Here is a 22,700-nt window from a genome sequence, read left to right as displayed (position 1 = left end):
AGAAGGTCTGAATGCTGAGCCTCAGGGTATGTTCGGGGGTGGTTCAATAAAGAATTTACCCTCACCTACTTCCACATATCGCAGAGTCATGATATTTTGTGTAGCATCATACATATCTCTGTAGTAAAGGTTTAAAATTTCAGCCGTGTCTTAAATTTGTTTTTCTCTTACAGAGCTGAACGTGTGACGAAGTAGCATCATGGACAAAGTTGAAGCCAGAGCTGTAATCCTGTATCTGTTCTTGAAGGGAAAATCTCCTAAAGAAATCCACGAGAAAATGACTGCTGTATATAAGGATGAAGCCCCATCCTATGGCATTGTGAAGCACTGGCATAGACAGTTTGTGTGGTTGGACATCAGTAGAATCTGAGCCCATTCCAGGTCATCCCCATTTAGCCATTGATGACAGCACGATCAGAAAAGTGGAGTCGTTAATCATGGAAGATCGCTGGGTATCTGTGCGTGAATTGTCCCAGGAGGTGAAGATTAGTGTGAGCTTTGAAACAGTCCTTCATGACCAACTCCATTTACGGAAATTGAGTTCAAGATGGTTACCTGATTATTGACTGGTTTCCAGAAGGCTGATCGACAACAGAAATCACAAGGGTTGTGTTGTAAGCCCTGTGCCAAAAAAATGAGAAAGACTTTTTCTCTCTTCTAATCGCTCAGGATGAAAGTTGGATACACCATTTTGACCCTGAGAGTAAAAAGCAGTCTGTGGAATGGCAACATCATGGTTTCCCCCCCCCCCCCAAGAAGGCAAGGGTCCAAGCATCAGCAGGAAAGGTCTTGCTGACAGTGTTTTAGGATGAGAAAGGCGTAATAATGATTGATTACCTGCCGAAAGGTAGAACAATTACAGGTGCCTATTATGCCAACTTACTCACAAAATTACGGGAGAAAATCAAAACATATAGGTGTGGCATGCTGTCCAAAGGTGTGAGAAAATTGCAAAAAATTGAAAATTGTGGATATGAAATACTGCCCCATCCAGCCTACTCAACCGAGCTTACACCATCGGACTTCTTGTTTCCTTCCCTCAAATCATTTGTTTGGGGAACCCACTTCCCTTATGATGAGACACTCATTTCTGCAACAGAATCATGGTTCAAAGGCCAACCTCATGACTTCTATAAAAACGGTATCTGTAGTCTCATCCATCGATGGGAAAAATGTGTAAATCTGCATGGTGGCTATGTGAAGGACTAAAACCTGTACCAAGAATCAACAGGCTAGCACCTCTGCAGCTAGGTCAGGGTGATTCTTTATTGAACCACCCTCGTAAGTCACAGTAAAACCTGAAATCTGGTGAAGAGAGAACCAATACTTTTTTAAAAATTTTACCGATAAAATTTTTTTTTCTTTTTTAATTTAGAAATTATTTTGAAGCCTCACCTTTCATAGAGTGCCATTGCTTCAACTATTGTGTGACCACGAGAAACTTTGCCATAGCTTCCCAAAGTAGCATGTTTCCTAAAGTGAATGATTTTGGATGTATGTTTCTCTTTTCTTACTGAGTTGATTGACTGAGTTGATGTTATTCAAACTGTGTCATATAAATGTGGATGGCAAATACCATATATTCTGGTGTATAAGTATACAGCAATAACCCACATAGCACTGATAATTGGTACCAAAACTTTTCCGTGTTATGTGAAACCGTGCTGATTGAGGTATAATTATAATGGGTTTTAATTGAATGCCTACCAGAGAAACAGTCTATAAAAAATTATAATAAATCTATAAACAATTTGCACTTGATAGCCAATTAAAAGGATTTGAAATAAAAAAAAATATTGCAAAATTGTTTTTAATGAAAAGGTAACATCTCTCATGATGTTTCATCATGAGAAAAAAAGCTTTAAAAAAGGCAGTTGTTTGTGAAGTTGTCTTTTCTTTTTCTTGGCGTTCAAGTCTTTGTAGCATTGAATCCCATCTTGTAAAATTTGCCGTATCTTGATACTATGTTCAATATTTGGATCTATTCATAATCGCCTCGCAGGCCATATCAACCCCCTCGAAAAACTTTTTCCAATTTTCTGTTGAAAATACTTTTGGTGCCACTTCAGAATTGTTTTCCTCTTCTTCATATGGAGTTTTCTCATCAATTTCAAGGAGAATTGCACCACTTGCATGCGAGTCAGTGCCATCACATACGTTGACAGTGTCCAAAGTTTCGAATCCCAAGTCTTTTCCGATCTTCATAATGTCTTCGGCAGTTGTCTGAACTTGTGATTCAAAACCAGTAAAATCATTTACCAAATGGGGCAAAAATGCTGCCAAAAGAATGCATGTTGTTGGCAGTGATTTCTAGCTAAGATGCAGATATATTTTCGGTTGTATTTAAAGGGGTAAAAAAATGTGAAATGAAAAGTTTGAAAAGCTGTCACGTAATCTAAAAAACAAAATGAAATTAAGAATACTGAACACTGTTGCACATTGCAACTGACTGCCTGAGGGGGAGCTGTTGTCACATGTGCATGTGAGACAATAGAGTTGGCACCACAGCATATTGTACCGTACCTAGGCCACGACAATGCAGCATATATATAGAGTACATGTCTAGGCTATTGAATGAGTTTTAATATGTACAGTAAATTTGACTTAAACTTAATTGAAAACCATGTTATAGTGAAACCCGTGCTGTTTGAAGCCGTGCTAAGCGAGGTATTGCTGTACTTCTATTTTTAATTTGAAAATTTATACTTTAACAACATATTCACTATATACTTCTTTTGCATCATGTGTAGTGGTGTATTACAGTAAAATCTACATTAAGAACCAGCTGTCTAGTTTTTTAATTCAGTTATTTCTACTCTTTCTTTTAAAGTTTACATTGCGATATTTTATTGCATTTCACAGTAAACTTAATAAGGCTTAGAATACGGTTGTATTTTTGTTTACAAAACTTGCTGTTTTGTAAACAAAGTAAGCGTATAAGTACACCCTTGTGTAGAAGGAATCAAAACCTACAAGCATAGGTTAACAGTGTGACATCACCCTTAAGTGATGCAATATGCTACGTGGGAAACTTGGATTATGTAACCAAGCTATTCATTGTTTCCTCTTTTAGTACTCTACTGTAAATTGGTTTCTCAGTAATCAGTGCTTTGACATGGAAGCATATTTGATATAAGAAATTAATAATCTTCAAAATTTACTTTTTTTGGGGAACTTAACATGAAAGTAAACATGAAAATTTCTTTAGTTTTAATAGGTAGGTGAGCAACTGTATATTCGTGTAAAAATATATATGAAATAAATTTGAAATATATTGGTACTAATTCATATTTGACTTGCTGCATTATAGCCTTAGATGCTAATACACTATAAAACTCTTAAACAATCAACCAAACAACTAATTCATGTCTTTCTAACCCTAAGTACATGCCTTTAATTCAAGTTTCGGATTTTATACTTAGTGCACACCGACCTTATTAAATTTTTGAAGATTTTGTAGTACATCAAAGGCCAGCTTACTTGCCTTAGGAAACTTTCCCAAGCATTTCATTGTAAGCCTTAAATAAAAAAAAATAAAATAAAACTTTAAAAGTTTATATGACATGCAGTTCGAATAACACTAGCTGTCAGTCATGGTTAGGAGTAAGCAATTAAAGGCATGTTGCTGAGGAATTCGATTATGAACAAACCACCAAAATCTTTTGTCATTTTCAATTCTGCTTGTTATGCCAATGTAACGTGTTTTAATAATGGACTGCAGTGCTTAATAAAGTGTTGCAATCCATTTTATTTTATTTTAATAGTAACAAAAGTAGTGGCACTTCATCTACGAGCACTTTTTACATAATTACTCTGCACAAACTGTAATTTATGATTTAAAAATATACTTAAATGTTCACAAAGGCAGAGAAAGGAACAGTAAATAATACTGCACCAGTTATTAATGCACAATAGAAACTTTTTTTCTGATCAGTCTGTTGGTTGAGGTGCCACTGTTGTCAGATTAATTTCATTTATCAATAAAATTCCAGAATAATTATTTCATATTTTATTATGCTTATTAAATTTTACGACATAAAATTTAGATATATATATAAATGAAAAATATATTAAACTTATTAATCTGAGTATGTATTTATTTATTTATTATTATTTTTTTTTTTATCTCTGTCATAGCATGAGAACATTAGTGAATCACAGGAAAGATCTGAAGAGCCAAAAAGAAGCATTTCTTCAGTGGTATAGTATAGCTTTGTAACACAGAATATTTTAAGATCTAATTTAGAATATTTTAGCAATAATAATAAATTCTTAACAAAATAATCAGCATTTTTATGTAGGTTACTCGTCGTAGAAGTCTCACAAGACAGAAAGATAAATGGGAGGATCTGACACCTCAGAAGGTATCTGAGTTTCTTTCCCTGATTAATATAAGTAACTTACTTGATTAATATAAAGGCAATACATTACATTACATTACATTACTAGAAGTATTGAAACAGGAAGTTCTTTTCATTCATTTTGAAGGTTCAGTTTTGAATTCTGTTGATGATAGGGACTTATTCAGATATTTTTCAGGCGAGACTTCAGGCAGAAGTTTAGGATTTTATTTATTCCTTCACCCCCATATCTTGCATTCAAACAGACTGGGTTTACATAACTTACAAAATTGGCTTCTCTTGGCAAGAATTTATTTGTTACTAATTAAACCTTTATTTGAAATACCTTAATGATGTTTGGGAGTGTTTAAAGGGAAAAAAAAAAGTCAAATTACTGACATATGCAGATGATTTGAAAATTTACAAAGAGATCTATCCAAGACTGTAATACTGATAGAGGGATTGAGTACAATCAGCTTATGGATTAAAAGTAATGGGCTAATAGTTAATCTGGAAAAATGCTGTGCGACATTAACACAAGTGCTATGACTTCTGATTACTTAGTTGATTATTCTAAAAAAAAGTCTGTGTTTGTGTAATTTTAATTATACATTGGATAATGACTTAATAAACATGTTAAAGATGCTCCCAATTTGGGTATTCTTTTTTCATCCAGTGGAACATTCACTAAGCTACATTAATAAAATCACAGTTGGAGCCTCTAAAACCTTAGACCTACTAAAAAAAAAAAAAAAAAGGCGCCTCCGTAGCCAGGTGGGAAGGAGCAGCAGTGCGTAGCACACGCTTCTTGATTAAACCGGGGTTTGAGCCCGTCACCACCAAATACGGAGGATGCAGAAAGGTCAGGGAATGACCACCGCATAACCCGGAGCAATATGGCCTTAGTTGCTAATGCTCCTTAAAAAACCAAACAACAAACAAACCTACTAAAAAGACTATTCTCTGTAATAATCTATACTTAATAAAAGTAGCCTTTATTATTATAGTAATTCTTATACGTGATATATAAGAATGTGTTCACGGGTGTTCAAGTTCCTAGTATTTAAATCAAATTTATATTTAAAAATAGAATCATACAATGAATGGTAAGTTATTTGGGCTACTTAACTTTCAGCATTAGCATTAATAGAAGCATATGATGCAAGAAAGCAAGCTTATACAGCATCAGCCAAAAAAAAAAAAAAAAAAAAACACCCCATCCCATTTCACTCATCCATTCACTCCAAGTGTTTGTCTAGTTCTGCCTTGAATTTATTTAAGCTGTCAACTTCCACTTACTAATTAATGATAAATTGATGCATCTGAATTAATTTATTTGATTAATTTTCGATGTCTATCCATACTACTAAGAAGGCATGATCTATTTGTATCACACATAGTAAGGACAAACTATTTAAAACATGATTTCTTCAACAGAACTTTTAATTTTTTGAACATTTCCAATATTGACATCATTTCGGATCACTTTAAACAAAAATGAAATAGTTAATTACTATTCACCTGAACAGAGGAGGTTTAACTCTGATACTTCTCTCTTGTCCCATCTTCCTTCTTTCTCTTCCTTTCTCTTTTTTTGTTTTAATACAAATGCTCTTAGCACGAACTCCGCTAAGATATTTATTTCACGTATTTCCTATATTCAATAATATCGCAATTGATGTATTTAGGCATTCAAGTACTTTACTCAATGTATTTTAACTATATTTTTTATAGCATATAAACTAATTTTTTTTTTTTTTTTTTTTACAAATTGTTATATTAGTTGTATTAAATATTTAAGTGAGGATGATGTGTAGCAATAGCAGTTGTACTTTATTTAACACTACAGTGCACTGAATTAGTGCTTACCTAATTAGTACTAATTCATTATAATGGAGTGCAAAGTAAGTATAATCATTAAATTATTTGTTGAAAAATATATTTTTTTTTATAATCCAGTGGCAAGAGTCCTACATCAGGTCGAGTACCCACTGTTACCTACAGTGTATAGCTTCGGGATGGGGTCGGGTGCAGTTCCTGTGTTTGAATGTAAATAATTTAATGTAGTAATACCAAAAATTAATATACTAACTCATAAAAGAACTGATTCTATTAGGTTTTTTTTTTTTTTTTTCCCTAAGTAACATAACTAAATTAACAGATATGTATCATTTATTTTTGTTTAATTTGAATTACACACACAATGCTACTACACTACTGATATCTTCATATATTGTGTACATTTTCCTGAAAAGTACAATTAGCTTTCTAGATTTAAAATTTTTTTTAAACCCCTTTCGCTCTCAATATCATTGCAGGATGTGAAAAGTAGACAAAATACAAGACTTGTAGACATCCTTTTTCAGTTTATGAATTATCTATAATTTTTATGTTATTGTTGTTGTTATTATGTTATATTATATTGCTTCTGATTATGAACTTTTCACTCAATGCTTCACGATCAGAAATTGAATTGACCCTAAAAATGAAATCTTTCAAAACAAAACAAAGAACATCATTAAAGGTTACCAAAAACCCTAACTTAGGGTTTTGTTCATTGAAGTAAATTCAAAATTTACTGTATAATTTAAAGTACCTTATTGTCATGCATACAAAATTATCTGCATTTTAATTTTTCACTGTTCTATTAGTTATTTTTACAAAGTGTATATTTGATTTTAATTTTTATGGTACGTGGGCCATGATGCATCTAGTCCAAGGATATAAAGAAGATGTGAGGTACATGAAGACATAAAATAATAGAGTACACAAGAACTGGCAGTTGGGGAGATATGGGTAGATGACCCCCCTTCCCCCATTGGTATTGGCTGATTACATGATTAGGAGATATTTCACTTCACTGTTTTGTATTCAGAGAACACTTGCAGCAAAAGTAAAAAAAGGGGGGGGGGGGATAACAATGAAAACAGAGAAGTTAAACAAGAGTAAAACTATGGATAAAAATATAGGAGGTGGCTGAGTGTCTAAATTTCTCAAGAGCTTGGTTCTGTGAATTGGATCCGTCTCTATATGGTGTATACACAGCAAGAATATACCCAACTCCTTGACAATGCCTCTCCACATATACACTACTCAGACTTCTTCCAGTCACTATCTGGTAGAGTAGAAGCATTGAAATTATACAACTAGCTGATCTAGATGTCTCCTAGAGAGTGTTACCAATAGGTTTGGTCCAGCAGACTATCTAGTGCCTGCCCTGCAAATGCCATTTTAGAGCTGTATCCTTGAAATATAAGGAAGATTGTATCCTGCAGTGATGCCCACCATAATCCCAGAAAACATCAATCATGCTGCATGATGAATGAGATGGGGGGGGGAGATGTTTGGCTGAGCTTTGCTCTGGAGGCTAAACATGGATTTTACCACTTCAAGTCTAGAATAAGCTAAGTGGTAGATTGCACATGTTTAGAGTCATCTACCACCTAGATGACTCTCATCAACTATTGTCTGATAACATGGGAGCAGCATTTCTTTGCAGGAGTTGAAGTGTGGCGTCCACACTACGCAGTGTGGACGCCACACTTCAACTCCTGCTTACATTGGTTCACACCTGAGTGGTCACCTGCAGTATATTAGGGTGCAGTATTTCAACACTTGCACATAAGGGTTATACCCAGAATTACTAACAACCCCACCATTGGGAAGGTGTATGCAGAGGATTTGGTTGTTGCATAATGACTGGACTTCATAAAAATTCAGTCCACTTGACTCAGCTATCACCTGAATATCAGTTCCAACAGCGTTTTAGGCTCCTAGGTAGCAAGCCGTAGCTTGTCAAATCTGAGAGAATGTTTGTGACAATCCTCAAGGACCACATTTCCTTGAAATATCCCTGTAACTGTTTATGGAGTTACAGGGATATTTCAGATGATTTGGCCGACCGGGCTAGCCGAGTGGGTAAAGTACCTGCCCGGCAACCCAAAGGTCGCGGGTTCGATTCCCGCCTCGGGCTTGGATCAAAGTACTGCAAAAACCTTGGGAGGTGCAATATGGCCACAGAAGCCGATGCGCCAACAACTACCAAATCAAAAAAAAAAAAAAAAAAATCAGATGATTTATTTTAGTAGAGAAGGACAGAAACATTCTAAAATTATTGTATTAATTTTGCTAATATTTTTCTTCATTTTAGTTTATTTTTATTTTATCATTTATTCAATTTTCAGGTAACAACTCCAATTGGTTACAGGAGTAGGGGCAACAGGCGAAGTAAAAGTAGAGAGCGAAAAGAAACTCCAGAAATTAGCAGATTTTCTCAAGTATGTTTTAAGCATTTCTTTGATTAACTCTTGAACTGCTATGTTATTTATGCAGTAACGCAGGATTGTCCTGGTTTTGTTATTCCATTTACCCACAGGTAGAAGTTTTAAGGTTCTGATAGACTCCCAGGAACAACTCATGTTCTCTAACCCTGTTGCATATCCATTGTAACCCCCAGTTTGTAAAATTCAAACACATAAGTGCATTTGTGGCAGTCAGGGAGTTAAGAATAAATTTTGTGTCAAGTAATATTTTGGGATAACTTTTTCCTGTAATTTGTTTACTCAATGTAATTATTGTTTTAATAATTTTACATGCAAAGTTGGTGCCCTGTGTTGGTGAAAATCTTTCTGAAAACAGTAATTCAGAGTGTCTTCGGATGCAGTCTGCACACATCTTATTTTTATTTCAGAATTTTGTTACACACAACTGCTTTGGAGGAGGAATGCAATTTGTCCACTAGATATAGTTTGGTAATTTATTAATTACCTTGTTAATTTGCCAAAGATCTTATTTAATTGATGCTTCCCAGCAGCCTTAACTTTATTGTTTCACTAAGTGCGTTTGTGTATTAAGAAATATAATTTTTGTAACGTATAATATGACTACTGTATCGAGCTAGTATCCCAGTGGCACTGTGTTTATTTTGGCTGAATTTAAAATGCAATTCTAACTGTGACTCCGAGCTACTGTGATTTTGTAAATTTCCTATCAACTTCAAGGACTTATAGGGTGATGGCAAACTGATCATAATAAAGTGGCCTGGATGGGTGCCCTGTCTGGCTGACAAAGTAGAGGCAAATTAGCTTTGTGTGTGTATAGTGGGACAGGAGGAATTAGTGTTGGAAGAAGCATTTTCTGTCCGGGCACGAAGTGACTGGTTAGCCTTGATAAGAAGTGTCTCCAGTTTGTGTTCTTGTGGGTTTTTGAATTTATAGAGTTTATATTTACAAATTTTATAGTTTACAGAGTTTTATATATATATTATTTATTTAAAGTTTAAATTTTGGCTGACAGCAAGTTTGCTGGTGGTCGGTAATATTGATATAAAAGTTGAGAGTTTTTCTACCCTTTCTTTGTTTGAACACAGTCTAACTCACTGTCTTCCCAGGAAGACAATGAGTTAAAAATAGAATTGGAGGTTAGTGATAAAGGTGTGGCCATGGCTGGACAGGCAACTGCCAGGATGATGGTGGCAGCAGGACAACTTGAAAGATTAGAAACAGTAGAACCCGCATCGGCTTCTGTGGCCATAATGCACCTCCCAAGGTTTTTTTTGCTTTACTTTGATCCAAGCCCCAGGCGGGATTCGAACCCGCGACCTTTGGGTTGCCAGGCAGGCACTTTACCCACCCGGCTAGCCTGGTCGGCAAAATGATGAGGGATAATTTGTCTCAAAAGGATCAAAGAGGAACTTCAAAGGATATGGCTAAAAGGGCACAAAAAATATATTAGTGAGAGTGGAGAAGACTTTGCAGACATCAGAAAGATACATATGGATCTTCAATGTTTACAGAAGGTTATATGTGCTGCTATGAATAGTATATTGGGCATAGGGTTATATGTGCTGCTATGAATAGTATATTGGGCATAGGGTTATATGTGCTGCTATGAATAGTATATTGGGCATATGGGACTCTTGAGTCAAAGGCCATAAAGATTTATATAGAGAACAAAATGCTGAAGTTACATGTAAAGGACTATCAGATTATGACCAATGTTAAGGATACTTATGCTTCAGTATTAACTGCAGATGTGAAAAAAAAGTAGCTAACCAAAAGAAAACTTATGCAGTGATGATAAAAGTGGACTGCAACAACATAACAAGTGAGCAGATGGAAGAACAAGTTAAGAAGAATGTGAGACCTGCTTTAGTTAAAAGTTAAAGCTATGAGAAAGATAAGAGAAAGAGACATCCTAATAGAGACAGATTCTCAAGTAGACATAAAATACAAGAATGCCAAATATATTGGCTTAAGATTGGAGTTACCTAAAATATCTGGTTTTGAAAATTATAGTGTATGATGTGGAAAAGGATATGCCTATGGAGAAATTTTTTATAGCAGCTGTGGTCTAAGAACTTGCAGTAAAAAGGTTTCGTGGGGAAAGAGATTAAAGACGAAGTAATTGTAATATCTGTGTCCAGTATTAAGAATAAAGGTGTCACAAATTGGATTCTAGAAGTTCCAAAAGAAGTACAAGACATTTTGGTGGAAAATGAGTGAATTTTTGTTAACTGGTCTTCCTATAGGATGAGAGATACTGTTATTGTACAGAAATGCCTCAAATGTTGTGTCCGTGAACATGCAGCCTGGTACTATAAAGGAAAGATCACATGTGGCCATTGTGCCAAAAGAGGGTCATGTTTATAAAGAATGTTGTAAGAGAAATGAAAGGCCTGTGTGCTACTGTAAAAAGAAAGGAGGGGATGGACTCCGACCATTCTTTTAGAAGTAGAGATTGTATAGAATATAAGAGAAATTTTGAAATGTACAAGAATAGATATATGTACAGCAAGTAATATAGATAATAAAAGGCTAAAGTGCTTCAGGTTGATGGTGGGAAATTATATAGTGTTGCCTTACAGTTGGCTAAGATAATGGATGAGGAAAGAGTGACCTTCTTCATGCAGGGGCTATATGTGTTTAAGAATGAAGTAAGAGACTATTTACTGGCTTATAAGATTGCATATTATGGTCAAGACTGTCAGGTTGCCATAAAGAATTCCAGGATTGTTGTTACTATGATTGGGGAATTGAGCTGTACACATGGAATATGATAACTATATAATATCGGTGTAGATACACCATAGTTTACCATAAATTTGAACTACGTGTGTAGTGTAAAAGGCTTCATTTTAATTGTATCTCATATTGTGGGTGCTTTCACAACGAGATAGCTGATATTGCACTACTTCAAATAAATAATGCTTCTCTAGTAGAGAAGACTACTGTTATTTATTTATAGTATCCACTGAAAATAAATAACAGTAGTCTTTTCTCTACTAGAGAAGCATTATTTATTTGAAGTAGTGCAATTCCAGCTATCTTGTTGTGAAGGCACCCACAATATGAGATACATTTATGGGTAAACTTGGTGTATCTACACCGATATTATATAGTTAATTACCTAAACCCATAAGAAATTATGCCTTGTGCATTTCGTCTTCTAATACACGGAATATGTGTACAGCTCAATTGCCACTTCTGGTAAAGTGTATTTTGTCAGTTTCGGGAAGAGCTGCATTACTATCTTGAGTACATAGATAAAGTGTGTAATGTGCTAAGTGTAAAGGATTTAATCATTGGTACTGACAAAAATGCAAGTTCAGTGGCATAGGGCAGCAATTGCATTAATAGTTGAGGGGTGAAAATAGAAGAAATTGATATGGTGCTAATTGTAAAAAATAGTATCATAGCAGTTGTTGGTTGATAATTTTGAATGAATCACACCAGCTTTGTTTTCATTCAAGTTAGGAAAATCTTTTATAGACTTGATAATTTGTTCCTCCTCGATAACAAGTATGATTTTTAAAAAAAGTGGAGGTTACAAATGGATTGGAACACCACTGATCATAGGTGCATTACCAAACAGACACGGAATTATACAATAAATGCAGTATTTGGATAGGTTTGCAGTTTTGACCATAAACTGGTAGAAATTTGAAGACTATTAAGAAGCTCAATTCAAATGCCAGTGTAAAATGGGATGACAGCCTGGTGGGTGAAAAGGTGGATTTTTTTGCAAAACTTGCTGCTGGTTGGGGGCATCCCAGAGCTCCATGAGAAGAAAGTGTAAATACTCCCAGTGTGTGTTGTGGTCTACATCTCTGATAACAGCTAGAAGAGCAGTAAATGGAAGTTGTTTCAGAGAGCCAGACATTTATAGAACAGAAAGTGCAAGGTTTTAAACAGAGATGTGATGCTTAAGTGAGAGTAAATCTCAGGATTGTGAAAAGATCGTGGCAGAATTATTTTGAACTAAAGGCACTGAAAACCCATGGAGTATTCCCTATCAAATTCAGCATTCTCCCTAGAAAATTTTTCCAGCTGGGTGGGAAGTGTAATACTTTGCAATATTATAAAATTTTCTGTATTTATAAATGTGACTTACGCGATCCAAAGCAAAACTTAATTGCGTAATTTAGCATATACTCCTGTCGCATTGACCTCGATTGCATAGTATGTTCAAATTAACATCGATCAAGATTAGTGAGCAGTACCGTATGGTACTGCGAGAATTGTTTAAATTTTAGCTGAGCGGTCAGTTAAATTCACTGGGTGGTGCACCCATTCGATAGGTCCTGGGGAAAACACTGAAATTTTATTTGATAAATTAAAGTTAGAAAAAGGCATATGCAGCTAAGAAGCAACAAGCACTCTTGGAGCAATAAGTTGGAGTGAGACAATGGAGGAGATTCTAATCTTGTTTCAGGTGGACAGAAATGGGTTGGATAGCCTGGCACAGATGCAAATTAGATGGGAAAATAAGGTGGGTGAGGAGTATGTCGATGAGTTCTCATTTGCTGTGTTAAATGAAGCAGTAGGTTTGGGCAAAACGGTAAAGCTCCAGGAAGAGATTTGTTGGAAGTTGAGATCGTTAAAAGGTGTTCAAAAACAAATGGAGTGAACTTACTAGATATATATAACTGTTGCCTTAGGGAAGGTGTTTTCCCCAAGATTTTGAAAGAGGCCCTAATAAAAATTTTATTGAAGGATAAAGAAGACCTGGTTCATATAGGCCTATAGTCCTGTTGTCTGTGTCGGGTAAGATTTTTTTTTGAGCATTTGATCATCAAAAACAAATGGAGTGAACTTACTAGATATATATAACTGTTGCCTTAGGGAAGGTGTTTTCCCCAAGATTTTGAAAGAGGCCCTAATAAAAATTTTATTGAAGGATAAAGAAGACCTGGTTCATATAGGCCTATAGTCCTGTTGTCTGTGTCGGGTAAGATTTTTTTTTGAGCATTTGATCATCAAAAGAGTTGATGATCAACTGCTCAAGCTAAGAATATGAGCTGGGAGAAAAAATTTGGTTTTAAGAAGGACAAATCTACAAAGAGTTCTATAGTTGAGACAGTGCATATGACACAGGACAAGTACATTCTGGTTATCTTTATTGACTACAAGGGATGAATTCGATGGACTGTGGTGGGAGAGTGTTATATGAAGGCTGAAGCTAATTGAATGTCCTAACAGCTTGTATAAAGTGATGCAAAGCTATTCCAGCAAAAGAAGGGTTATGATTAGAACAAAATATGAGATTATTAAGAACTTTTCAAGAGGTGCTCCTCAAAGTTCTATCATGGTTGTCCTTTCATATGTTGAAAGTGACTGGGGATGTATTGAAGTTATAGCCTATGCTGATCTCCTTATTTTAGCATGTGGAAATTAAAATAATGCTCAGTTAGGCATAGGAAGTCTGGAGAAATGGGTTGAAACCCATGAAATGGAAATTTTTGTGGCTAAAACTAAAATGGTTTTATTAAAAGGCACCTTAAGTTCTGGGAGATACCCTTAGTCTGGATGTTTGAAAGTCAAGTGTCATATGCCCCATAAGTCAAGTACCTAGACATAGTTGATGAAAAGTTGACCTTTTTACCCCATGAAAAATATGTGAAAGACAAAATAGTTGTATACTCTGAGGTCAAAAGACTGGTAAGAGTGCAATAGGATATTAAGGGTCTAGCCCTGTATATGCTGTGTAAGTGTCTTATTATTCCCATAGCTGTTTATGCTTGTGAGCACAAGGAATGAGGATGCAGCACCCTCTTGTTGAGAGGTGCATGATATCTGCTCAATGGTTTGCCCTTTTAGGGGTGACTCAGGCAGGCAGGACTGTGTCCAGTGATGTTTTGCAAATAGTTGCTTGAAATGAGTCCATTGACCTGGTGATTATGAGGATGACTTTAGAGTTTGCCATGAAAACTAATAGGTCAATGGAAATTTATGGAGTGAGAGCATGTCTAGATATTACAAAGATGTGTGCAAGAAAGATTTGGAAGAGGACAGAAAATAATTTCAAACTGAAGTACAGTATTTGTGGCAGACACATTGGGCAGGTTCAGCTATGAGTCTGGTCGTATGAGTATGCCCACATTAGGCATAACTTCTCAAAGAAAAGACTGACCAGCATTTGGGTTGTATCCTACTATGGTAACAGTACATGGGCTAGGCATGTTGTTGTTATTTGGTTTTTAGGAGCATTAGCAACTAAGGCCATATTGCTCCGGGGATATGCAGTGGTCATTCCCTGACCTTTCCGCATCCTCTGTATTTGGTGTCACGGGCTTGAACCCCGGTCTAAATCAAGAAGCGTGTGCTATGCACTGCTGCTCCTGCCCACCTGGCTATGGAGGCACCGCTAGGCAAGACCCTTAGCATTAGTGTTGGTGCAAAACCCTAATTGCATATGTGGTGATGTTGAGAACTTGCAACATATTTTTGGAAATGTAAGAGATATATACTGATTTGAGGTATGAACTGGAAAGGCATATTGAGAGTAGGGAATTGTGTTCAGTTTTTGGCAGCAAGGAGAATTATTTTGAAGTTTGTTGATGTTGTTAATGTTGCCTTTGCAAATAGGTGTAGTGCTGTTAGTGATACTTGAAATGTATATAGTGTAAGTAGTGCAGTGTAAATATGAGATTTTGTGTTATACGGGTTTTATTTGAAAAGAGGGTATTTTTAATAGTGGTTGTACAAGTTTGGAGTCATTATGTATATCGTATTGTTTGTTGAGTTATGTTTAGATAGTGGAGTTCCCGCCTCAGGGCAGGGGCAATAGTCACCAGCTCTGACTTGCTTAGCAGTTGGTATGGGGTTAAGAGAAATGCGGTGTTAGTCAAAATAGATATTAAAGTGTGGATGGACTTTTAGTCTAGGAAATGCATATTTTCTTTCAAGTTATAAAGCAGTAACTATAATGTAAAGGGTAGAGGCAGAAAAAAGATTGCTGTGCAAGGCACCAGTGCACCAGTCTCAGTGTAAAGCACCAAGGGATAAGTTCTACAGTAAAGCCTTGGGTGGGTAGTGAATTTATGTGAATAAGGACAAAGGTAAATGATTGGGGTCGAGAAACTTTATACTCTTCTACTTTTTATTTTTCATACAATTTGCTTGTTTCTGCTAATACTAAAACTAAAAAAGAATCTAAATCTGTTAATTGCAACAGTAATTTAGGCATAATAAATGCTACTGTGCTCCCACCAACACTAAGCAGCTCAATGTTAGACGGGTATGAATATATATATATAAGTTTGTATTAATATATTGAATAAAGTATGCATAAATGGATGTGAAAGTTACACAAAGTGGCAGTAACTAGAAGGGTGTGGAAAGTAAAAAAAGAAGTATAGTAGATTTGTGAAAGGTGAAAGAATGTTAATACCCTAAAGGTTAAGATGAATTAATAGAATTATGGGTTGAATTACCAAGCCAATAGAAAGTGGGAGAACTGTAAAGTAAAGTTAGTACATCAGAATACTAATAAAATTATAGTGTTATTATTATTATTAGCCATATGGTGCAAGGGAGCCTGAGGCTTATGCTGCACCAGCCAAAAAAAAATTCCCGAGTTACCCTGAGAGAGAGAGAGAGAGAGAGAGAGAGAGAGAGAGAGAGAGGTCGAAAGGAATCACCAAGAAAGAGAAGAATGATGATATCCAGCTCAGGACCCTGGGTGTGCCAAGCCCATACTCACCAGATGTGAGCCCCTGGGGGTTATAGCTGTCATCAGATACGGGAGGGAAACATGTTTAGAAAATGGTCGAATTAAGGCAAATATGCTTGATCTGACGTCAGTTGAAATAAATAAATATTGATACATGACCAGGTATTTCATCAGGGGACTACACCTGACCATGTATCAGGAACTGCGTTTCTATACTTGTCCATAGTAGTAGAAGAAAAGTGATAGGCCAAAAAGCAATGAAAATGAAATTAGCACATTCTAATACAGTATGGACAAGGTAGTCCCAACGCAGTGTAATTTATTAAGGTAAAAATAAGGATCAAGTTAGAATAAATATGGTTAATATAAATATGTAGAATTTTTAGTGTAGGATTTAATTATTTATAGATAGGATTTAAATGATTTAATTAAATTTGGAACAAGCACATGGTATAGGGTGAGGTATTAAATTGAGAATGGAGAAGGAAAAAAGAAGTATTTTAAATAAATAAAGACGAAAAATAGCAATAGAATTAGGATAGTAGGAATATTCGTATTACCCTCGTATACACTAATAGTTTTATAAATGGGAAGTACAGTAGAAAAAAAGACAGCAGAAAGATAAAAAGTTATTAAATAACAATAAGCTTGCTGGGATTGTGAGGCCCAACCTTACAGTAAGAGCTCTGTTATTTGTAAGCGTTAGTAAATGGGAGCTAATACCAAATGCTTGTATTAAAATGAAAAATATGTGTCGAAACATGCCGAGAAACGAATCTAAAACGAAACTGAAAGTATAATCAGAAAGTGAAAGTGAACAATACCTGGAAACTTCAAGAAATGTGCAGCGGAAACAAGCTGGCGGGAAAAAATATCTACGTAGCAAACTGAAAAAGGTGGAGGGGGGATGACGCGCACATATTCAGTAGAGTAGATGAATGCACACAAAATTCAATCACAATAGCAATATAACTACATGAAAAAGCAATTTATAGCAGTGTAGCAGACTTAATAGTAAGCTGTGAAGAAATGCGAAACAGTGGGGAAATAGTGACCTCTATAGTCGTATTTAGAATACAAGTGTATGGAGATTAATTTAAAATTAGTGTTGGAAAAAGAAATGCGGTTGGAATAGTATGACTTTATCATGATAAAGTCATACAAAATTAAACATGTTATCATTAATGGGTAAATAGTGTTGTACAATACGCTGAAAAAAGAAATACACATTAGACCAAATGATAAGGCTGTTGTAGTGGGATTTATTGGTGCAAGGGCTGCTATGCCCAAATTGCGCCTGTTACTTTTGAGTGTTCATCAATACATTAGAGATGGGTCTAGAAGTGGTTGTATACATTGATCATTTTCAGATAAATAAACAATTCTGATAAATTGGCATCATCTCCAAGTATATGTCTTAGTTGCACTGGGTTTTGTGAATTTAGTAGTGATCTGAAACATGCAATTCTAGCTGAATGGTAATGTGGACACTTGACGATAATATGCTTCATGGTAAGTGTGGAACTACAATGTGAGCAAAGTGGAGGATCTTCACCTAGCAGTAAAAATAGGTGTGTTAGATGTGTATGGCCAATTCGTGCTCTTGCAAGCACAACCTCTTCCTGCCTGTTTAATCGGGAACTGGATCTCCATAGCTGTGGATTCTGCTTTATTTGAAGGAGCTTTACCTGCTTGGTGATGTCACATTTCAGACCATATTTCAGTGCATATCTGGCATATGATTGGTTTGTAGTCAGAATATGGAACTGGAATGTAATTGCTTCATCTGCATGCTCGTTTCCTGGAATTCCGACATTTGTGGAATAAGTAGATGGAAATTTTGTGATTTATTCCGTAGGGCATTCACAGCACTTAAAGAGTCTGTGTATATTATGATCTGGGTGTTTAGAGGATCATTAAGGACATTTAAAGCCATTTTGATTGCATACAGTTCAGCAGTAAAAACACTGCATTCAAGTGGTAACTGGACAGAAACAGTGGTTGTAGGACTGATTACTCCACCTCCCACGGATATATCAGTTTTGAGCCATCTGTATATATTTGGAGACTGCGAGCAACGCATGAGCTGCATGTAACTGTCTAAGATTGTGGTTTGATAGGTAGCGTTTTCCCCACTGAAGAAAATAGTTATCGTAAAGAGATATATACATTGCCCATGGTGCTTGCATCTGCAGCTTGAGATATATTTCCAAGATAGATGCCCCAGTCTTCTATTAACTCTTGTAGCCGGATACTTGCAGGTTTATTTTCATTGGGTTTGTTTCTGTATAAGTTTTCCCACTGAGGTTCAAAAAGATATGTCCAGATAGGGTGAGAAGGGAGGCTACATAATTTGGCTGTATAGCTAAGAAGCAATACATTTCTCCTAAGATTTAGTGGAGGCTAATTGGAATCTATATACAAACTTTGTACTGGGGATGTCTTAAAAGCTCCGGAGGCAATCCCGAGAGCACTATGTTGGACAAGATTGAGCCAAGCCAATGCTGTCTTACGTGCAGAATCATAAACTGGAGCTCCATAGTCCAGACGAGATCTTATTAAGGTTCGATATAGGTGCTGAAGTGTGAAATGATCAGCTCCCCACGCCATGGAAGAGTTAACTTTGAGGATATTCATCTTTTTCATGCACTGCATCCATAATTGCCTTATATGCACCTGAAAAGTAAGTTTAGTGTCGAGTACTAGTCCCAAGAACCGGATATTGTGGCTAAACGGTATTTGTTGGATTCCTAACCTTAGTTCAGGATCTGGATGCAGCTGACGCTTTTTGCAAAAGTGGATAGCAGTTGTTTTTGTTGCAGAAAGGCAATAGACATTATAGGATGCCCACGATTGTGTTTTATTTATTTATTTAGAGCTGCAATTGACGCTCGATTGAGCGCATATCTTGTGAGTGGCAGGATATTGTAAGGTTGTCTGCATATAGATAGGTGTCAACATTAACTGGAATGTTCTCTGTTGCATTGTTTAGCTTAACTGCAAAGAGCATCGCACTAAGAACTGATCCTTGTGGGACCCCGTCTTCTTGAACAGGCGCCTCCGTAGCCAGGTGGGCAGGAGGAGCAGTGCGTAGCACACACTTTTGATTAGACCGGGGTTCGAGCCCATGACCACCAAATACGGAGGATGTGGAAAGGTCAGAGAGTGACCACCGCATACTCCTGGAGCAATATGGCCTTAGTTGCTAATGCTCCTAAAAACCAAATAACAAACAAACAATCTTCTTGAACAAATGTGCGGGATATAGAATTGCAGTAATGCACTTGAAAGGTTCTGTTTTGTAGAAAGCTCTGTATGATTAGGGGTTTTGAAGAATGCCGTAGCACCAGGTGGTATCAAAGGCTTTCTCTATATCCAGGCAGACCATGACAAGATGTTCTTTTGGATAAAAGCATTCCATATATTGGATTCTGCCTTGGTCTAGAGATGACCGATTTTTTTCTAAAGCCGTACTGGTTCCTGTTCATTATCGAATGAGATTCTAGGTACCATACTAATCGAGCGTGAATCATTCTTTTTTGGCATCACAGCATGCATCATTCCACCAGGCATTGACATGTCTATGAGGACCAACTCTGGTTTTGGGAATAGAGCAGGTTGCAGCTGTTATTATCTGTAGTAATGTGGTCAGTAACATCATCTATAGGCTGGCTTTTGATGACTTGATCATCAAAAAAAATTGCATTGGTGAACTTGTTCCAATCTGCCTTGGTAAATTTCCATTTTATGTGGCTGGCTATATGTGAGGTTCTATTTGTTTGCAATTTGCAAATGATTGGATAATGATCACTATTCAGTAGATTACTTAAAACTAACCACTGAATAATTGGAAATAGTTTTGGAGAACATATTGATAGATCTATGGCAGTAGATACTCCGGTGGGAAAGTGAATATAAGTGAATATTAGCACCAGTATTTAATAATGTGAGATTCTGATTATCAACAACTGTTTCAATGAGTTTTCCTCGTTTGTCTATCTTGGGAGATCCCCACATAGGATGGTGCCCATTGAAACCTCTTAGCTGAATGAAAGGAGATGGAAGCTGCTTTATAAGATCCTCCAGCTCTTTTACAGTAAATTCTTTGTTTGGGGAGAGGTACACAGAGACTACGGTTAGCATAAAACTCAAAACAATACGTACCGCTACAGCCTCTAATGTGGTCTGCAGAGGGATCTGTTTTGTAGGAACCTTGTCGTCAGTACGTATATGGCTACGCCTCCTCTTGTAGAGTTAGTACTGTTTCTGTCTTATTGGTAGATACTATAGTTTTTAGTCACCTGTGGAGTTACATTGGTTTCTTGCAGGCAGATGATAACTGGACTATGCTGTTTGATTAGATCATAAATATCAAAAATATTGCTTCATAGACCTCTACAGTTTCATTGTATAATGTTCTGCATTATCTAGTTTTAGGTTGTAGATGGTTCTGTCTGTTTTTTGTATCCTGCCTGTTTGAGTCGATCTAGTTTCATCCTTTCTTTTTTCCGGAAGGCAGGGCACCCAGTGTCCGTCTTCTGCGTGTAAATCTAAAATGGCCTCTTCTTGCAGGGTACCAGAATCTATATCCATATTTCCTGAGCATGGTTGGTCTGCAGCATTTGACGCTGATGCTTTCAATTTTGCAGTTTCTGGCATAGTATCAGTTGCAGTTGGTGGGACTGTTAGCGGAGTGTTGCTAGCACAAGTTACTTTACATTGTTCTGTAGATGATGGTTGTGGGGACGAAAGCACTGATCGAGTCCAATCGACATTTGAAATGGATGGGGATAGTGTGACTGCCGTTTGTGTATCAGTTGATTGATATTTTTTGGTTACTGCAGCATAGGTAACTTTTGGCATGGTGAGCATAACTTGCTTCCAAGTTTCTTGGTAGGTGACCTTTTGTTCAACTTGGTATTTTTGGATGTTTTTTTCCCAACCTCCAGAGTTCACATGCTTTTGAATACGCTGGATGCTGGCCTTTACAATTTGGGCATCGTGGCATTTCTGCAATGCAGTCTGTTTGTGAATGGGCTTTGGAGCCGCAGTTCAGGCAGATGGAGTCCCCTCGACATACCGTTTGTGAGTGTCCAAATTTTTGGCATTTGAAACATCTGATTGGGTTGGGAATGTAGGAACGTACATGGCAGTTAAGGTATCAGGCTTTCACACATGATGGTAAGATTGGTGTACTAAACGTTAGAATAATGTTGCTAGTCGGAACAAGTTCACCATCTTTTTTGAACATTATTCATTTAGCTTGAATGACTTTTTGCTCTTGTAATTCTTCTACTATCTCATCTTCAGCGACATTCATCAGATCCCACTCTGCTATTACTCCTTTGGAACTATTTAATGTAGCATGAGGGGTGACCTGTACAGGTATTCCACCCAAAGCAGACAAATTCAGTAGAGCCTGAGAATGCTGATGTTTAGTTGTTTCAACTAGTAGATCTCCGGAACAGTCTTTTCACCATTTTTGGTGAACTAGCTACACTTTCTAAACATTTCTGAATTAGAAATGGTGAAAGGGCACTCATAGGTTTGGATGAAAGAGAATGTAATATGAGGAAAGTTGGATATTCCTGTTGATTCCCATTTTTGCTTAGTCTCTTAGATTGGGATGGTCACATTCGGTTTCATTAATGTCATGACATGAGCGTCTGGGCTCAAGTGCTGGGTAGTTGTCGCAATCCATGGTTGCTCCTTTTAGCCCTGGAGGATAACTTTCCCCCAGGTTACTGGCCCTGCCATGTGGAGGCAGGAGCGGTGCTACCAGATACCAAGCAAGAAGAGATTAGTGGTTAGTGTGTTATGTAGGTTAGTTCTATATACAAGAAGAAAGATACCTTTCCTTTCTTTTTGAAAAGCTTACTTAAGCTTACTTCTTTATTGAGAAGAGCAGAAAAGAAATAACTTAGTAAACAAACACTTGAAAATTCTCTGAAAACAGTTAATTCTAGAGAATGGCCTTTGAGATTCGCTTTGATCACTCGCTTGGCACTCGAGGCCAAATGATAAGGCTATGTTATATTGAGCTGAATAGTCATATAAGAGAATGATTTTAAACGTATCAGAGTATAGAAAACAAGAATCATCAAATGTTTTGAGATATAAATAGATTAATAATTATAATCTATAGTCCAATTTATAAAGAATCCAATTTGGCAAAAAAATACATCCAAGGAAAAAGAACTAATTTAAATTTCTAGAAATAATTAACATGGTGACTTAAGATCCAGAGGTGGTGTAGTTAAGGATCCAATTATAAAAGAACAGGAAATAAGTCAATGTATATGAAACAATTCTAAGAAACAACTATAGTATGGAAGAACAGGAATTAATTCTCTGTATATCAATCTAGATGCAACCACAGGTAGTATCAGGTGTGAATTCACTGTGGAA

The 22,700-nt window shown here is 36.4% G+C and overlaps 1 protein-coding gene across 1 annotated transcript in view; it reads left to right on the top strand.

The window, feature by feature from the left end:
• The window catches only part of LOC150078829 (uncharacterized), a 52,718-nt gene that overhangs the window by 3,583 nt on the left and 26,435 nt on the right, over window positions 1-22,700 (top strand). Inside the window, exons 3-5 of the mRNA XM_090382399.1 lie at window positions 4,138-4,200; window positions 4,302-4,364; window positions 8,525-8,617. Coding sequence (XP_090238525.1) covers window positions 4,138-4,200; window positions 4,302-4,364; window positions 8,525-8,617 — 219 coding nt within the window. The remainder of the gene's footprint in view (window positions 1-4,137; window positions 4,201-4,301; window positions 4,365-8,524; window positions 8,618-22,700) is intronic.

The sequence above is a fragment of the Mastigoproctus giganteus genome, chromosome 10 (genome assembly GCF_048544385.1).
Source record: "Mastigoproctus giganteus isolate SK-2022 chromosome 10, ASM4854438v1, whole genome shotgun sequence".
In the NCBI taxonomy this organism is placed as follows: Eukaryota; Metazoa; Arthropoda; class Arachnida; order Uropygi; family Thelyphonidae; genus Mastigoproctus; species Mastigoproctus giganteus.
This window is presented reverse-complemented; position numbering and strand designations above follow the sequence as displayed.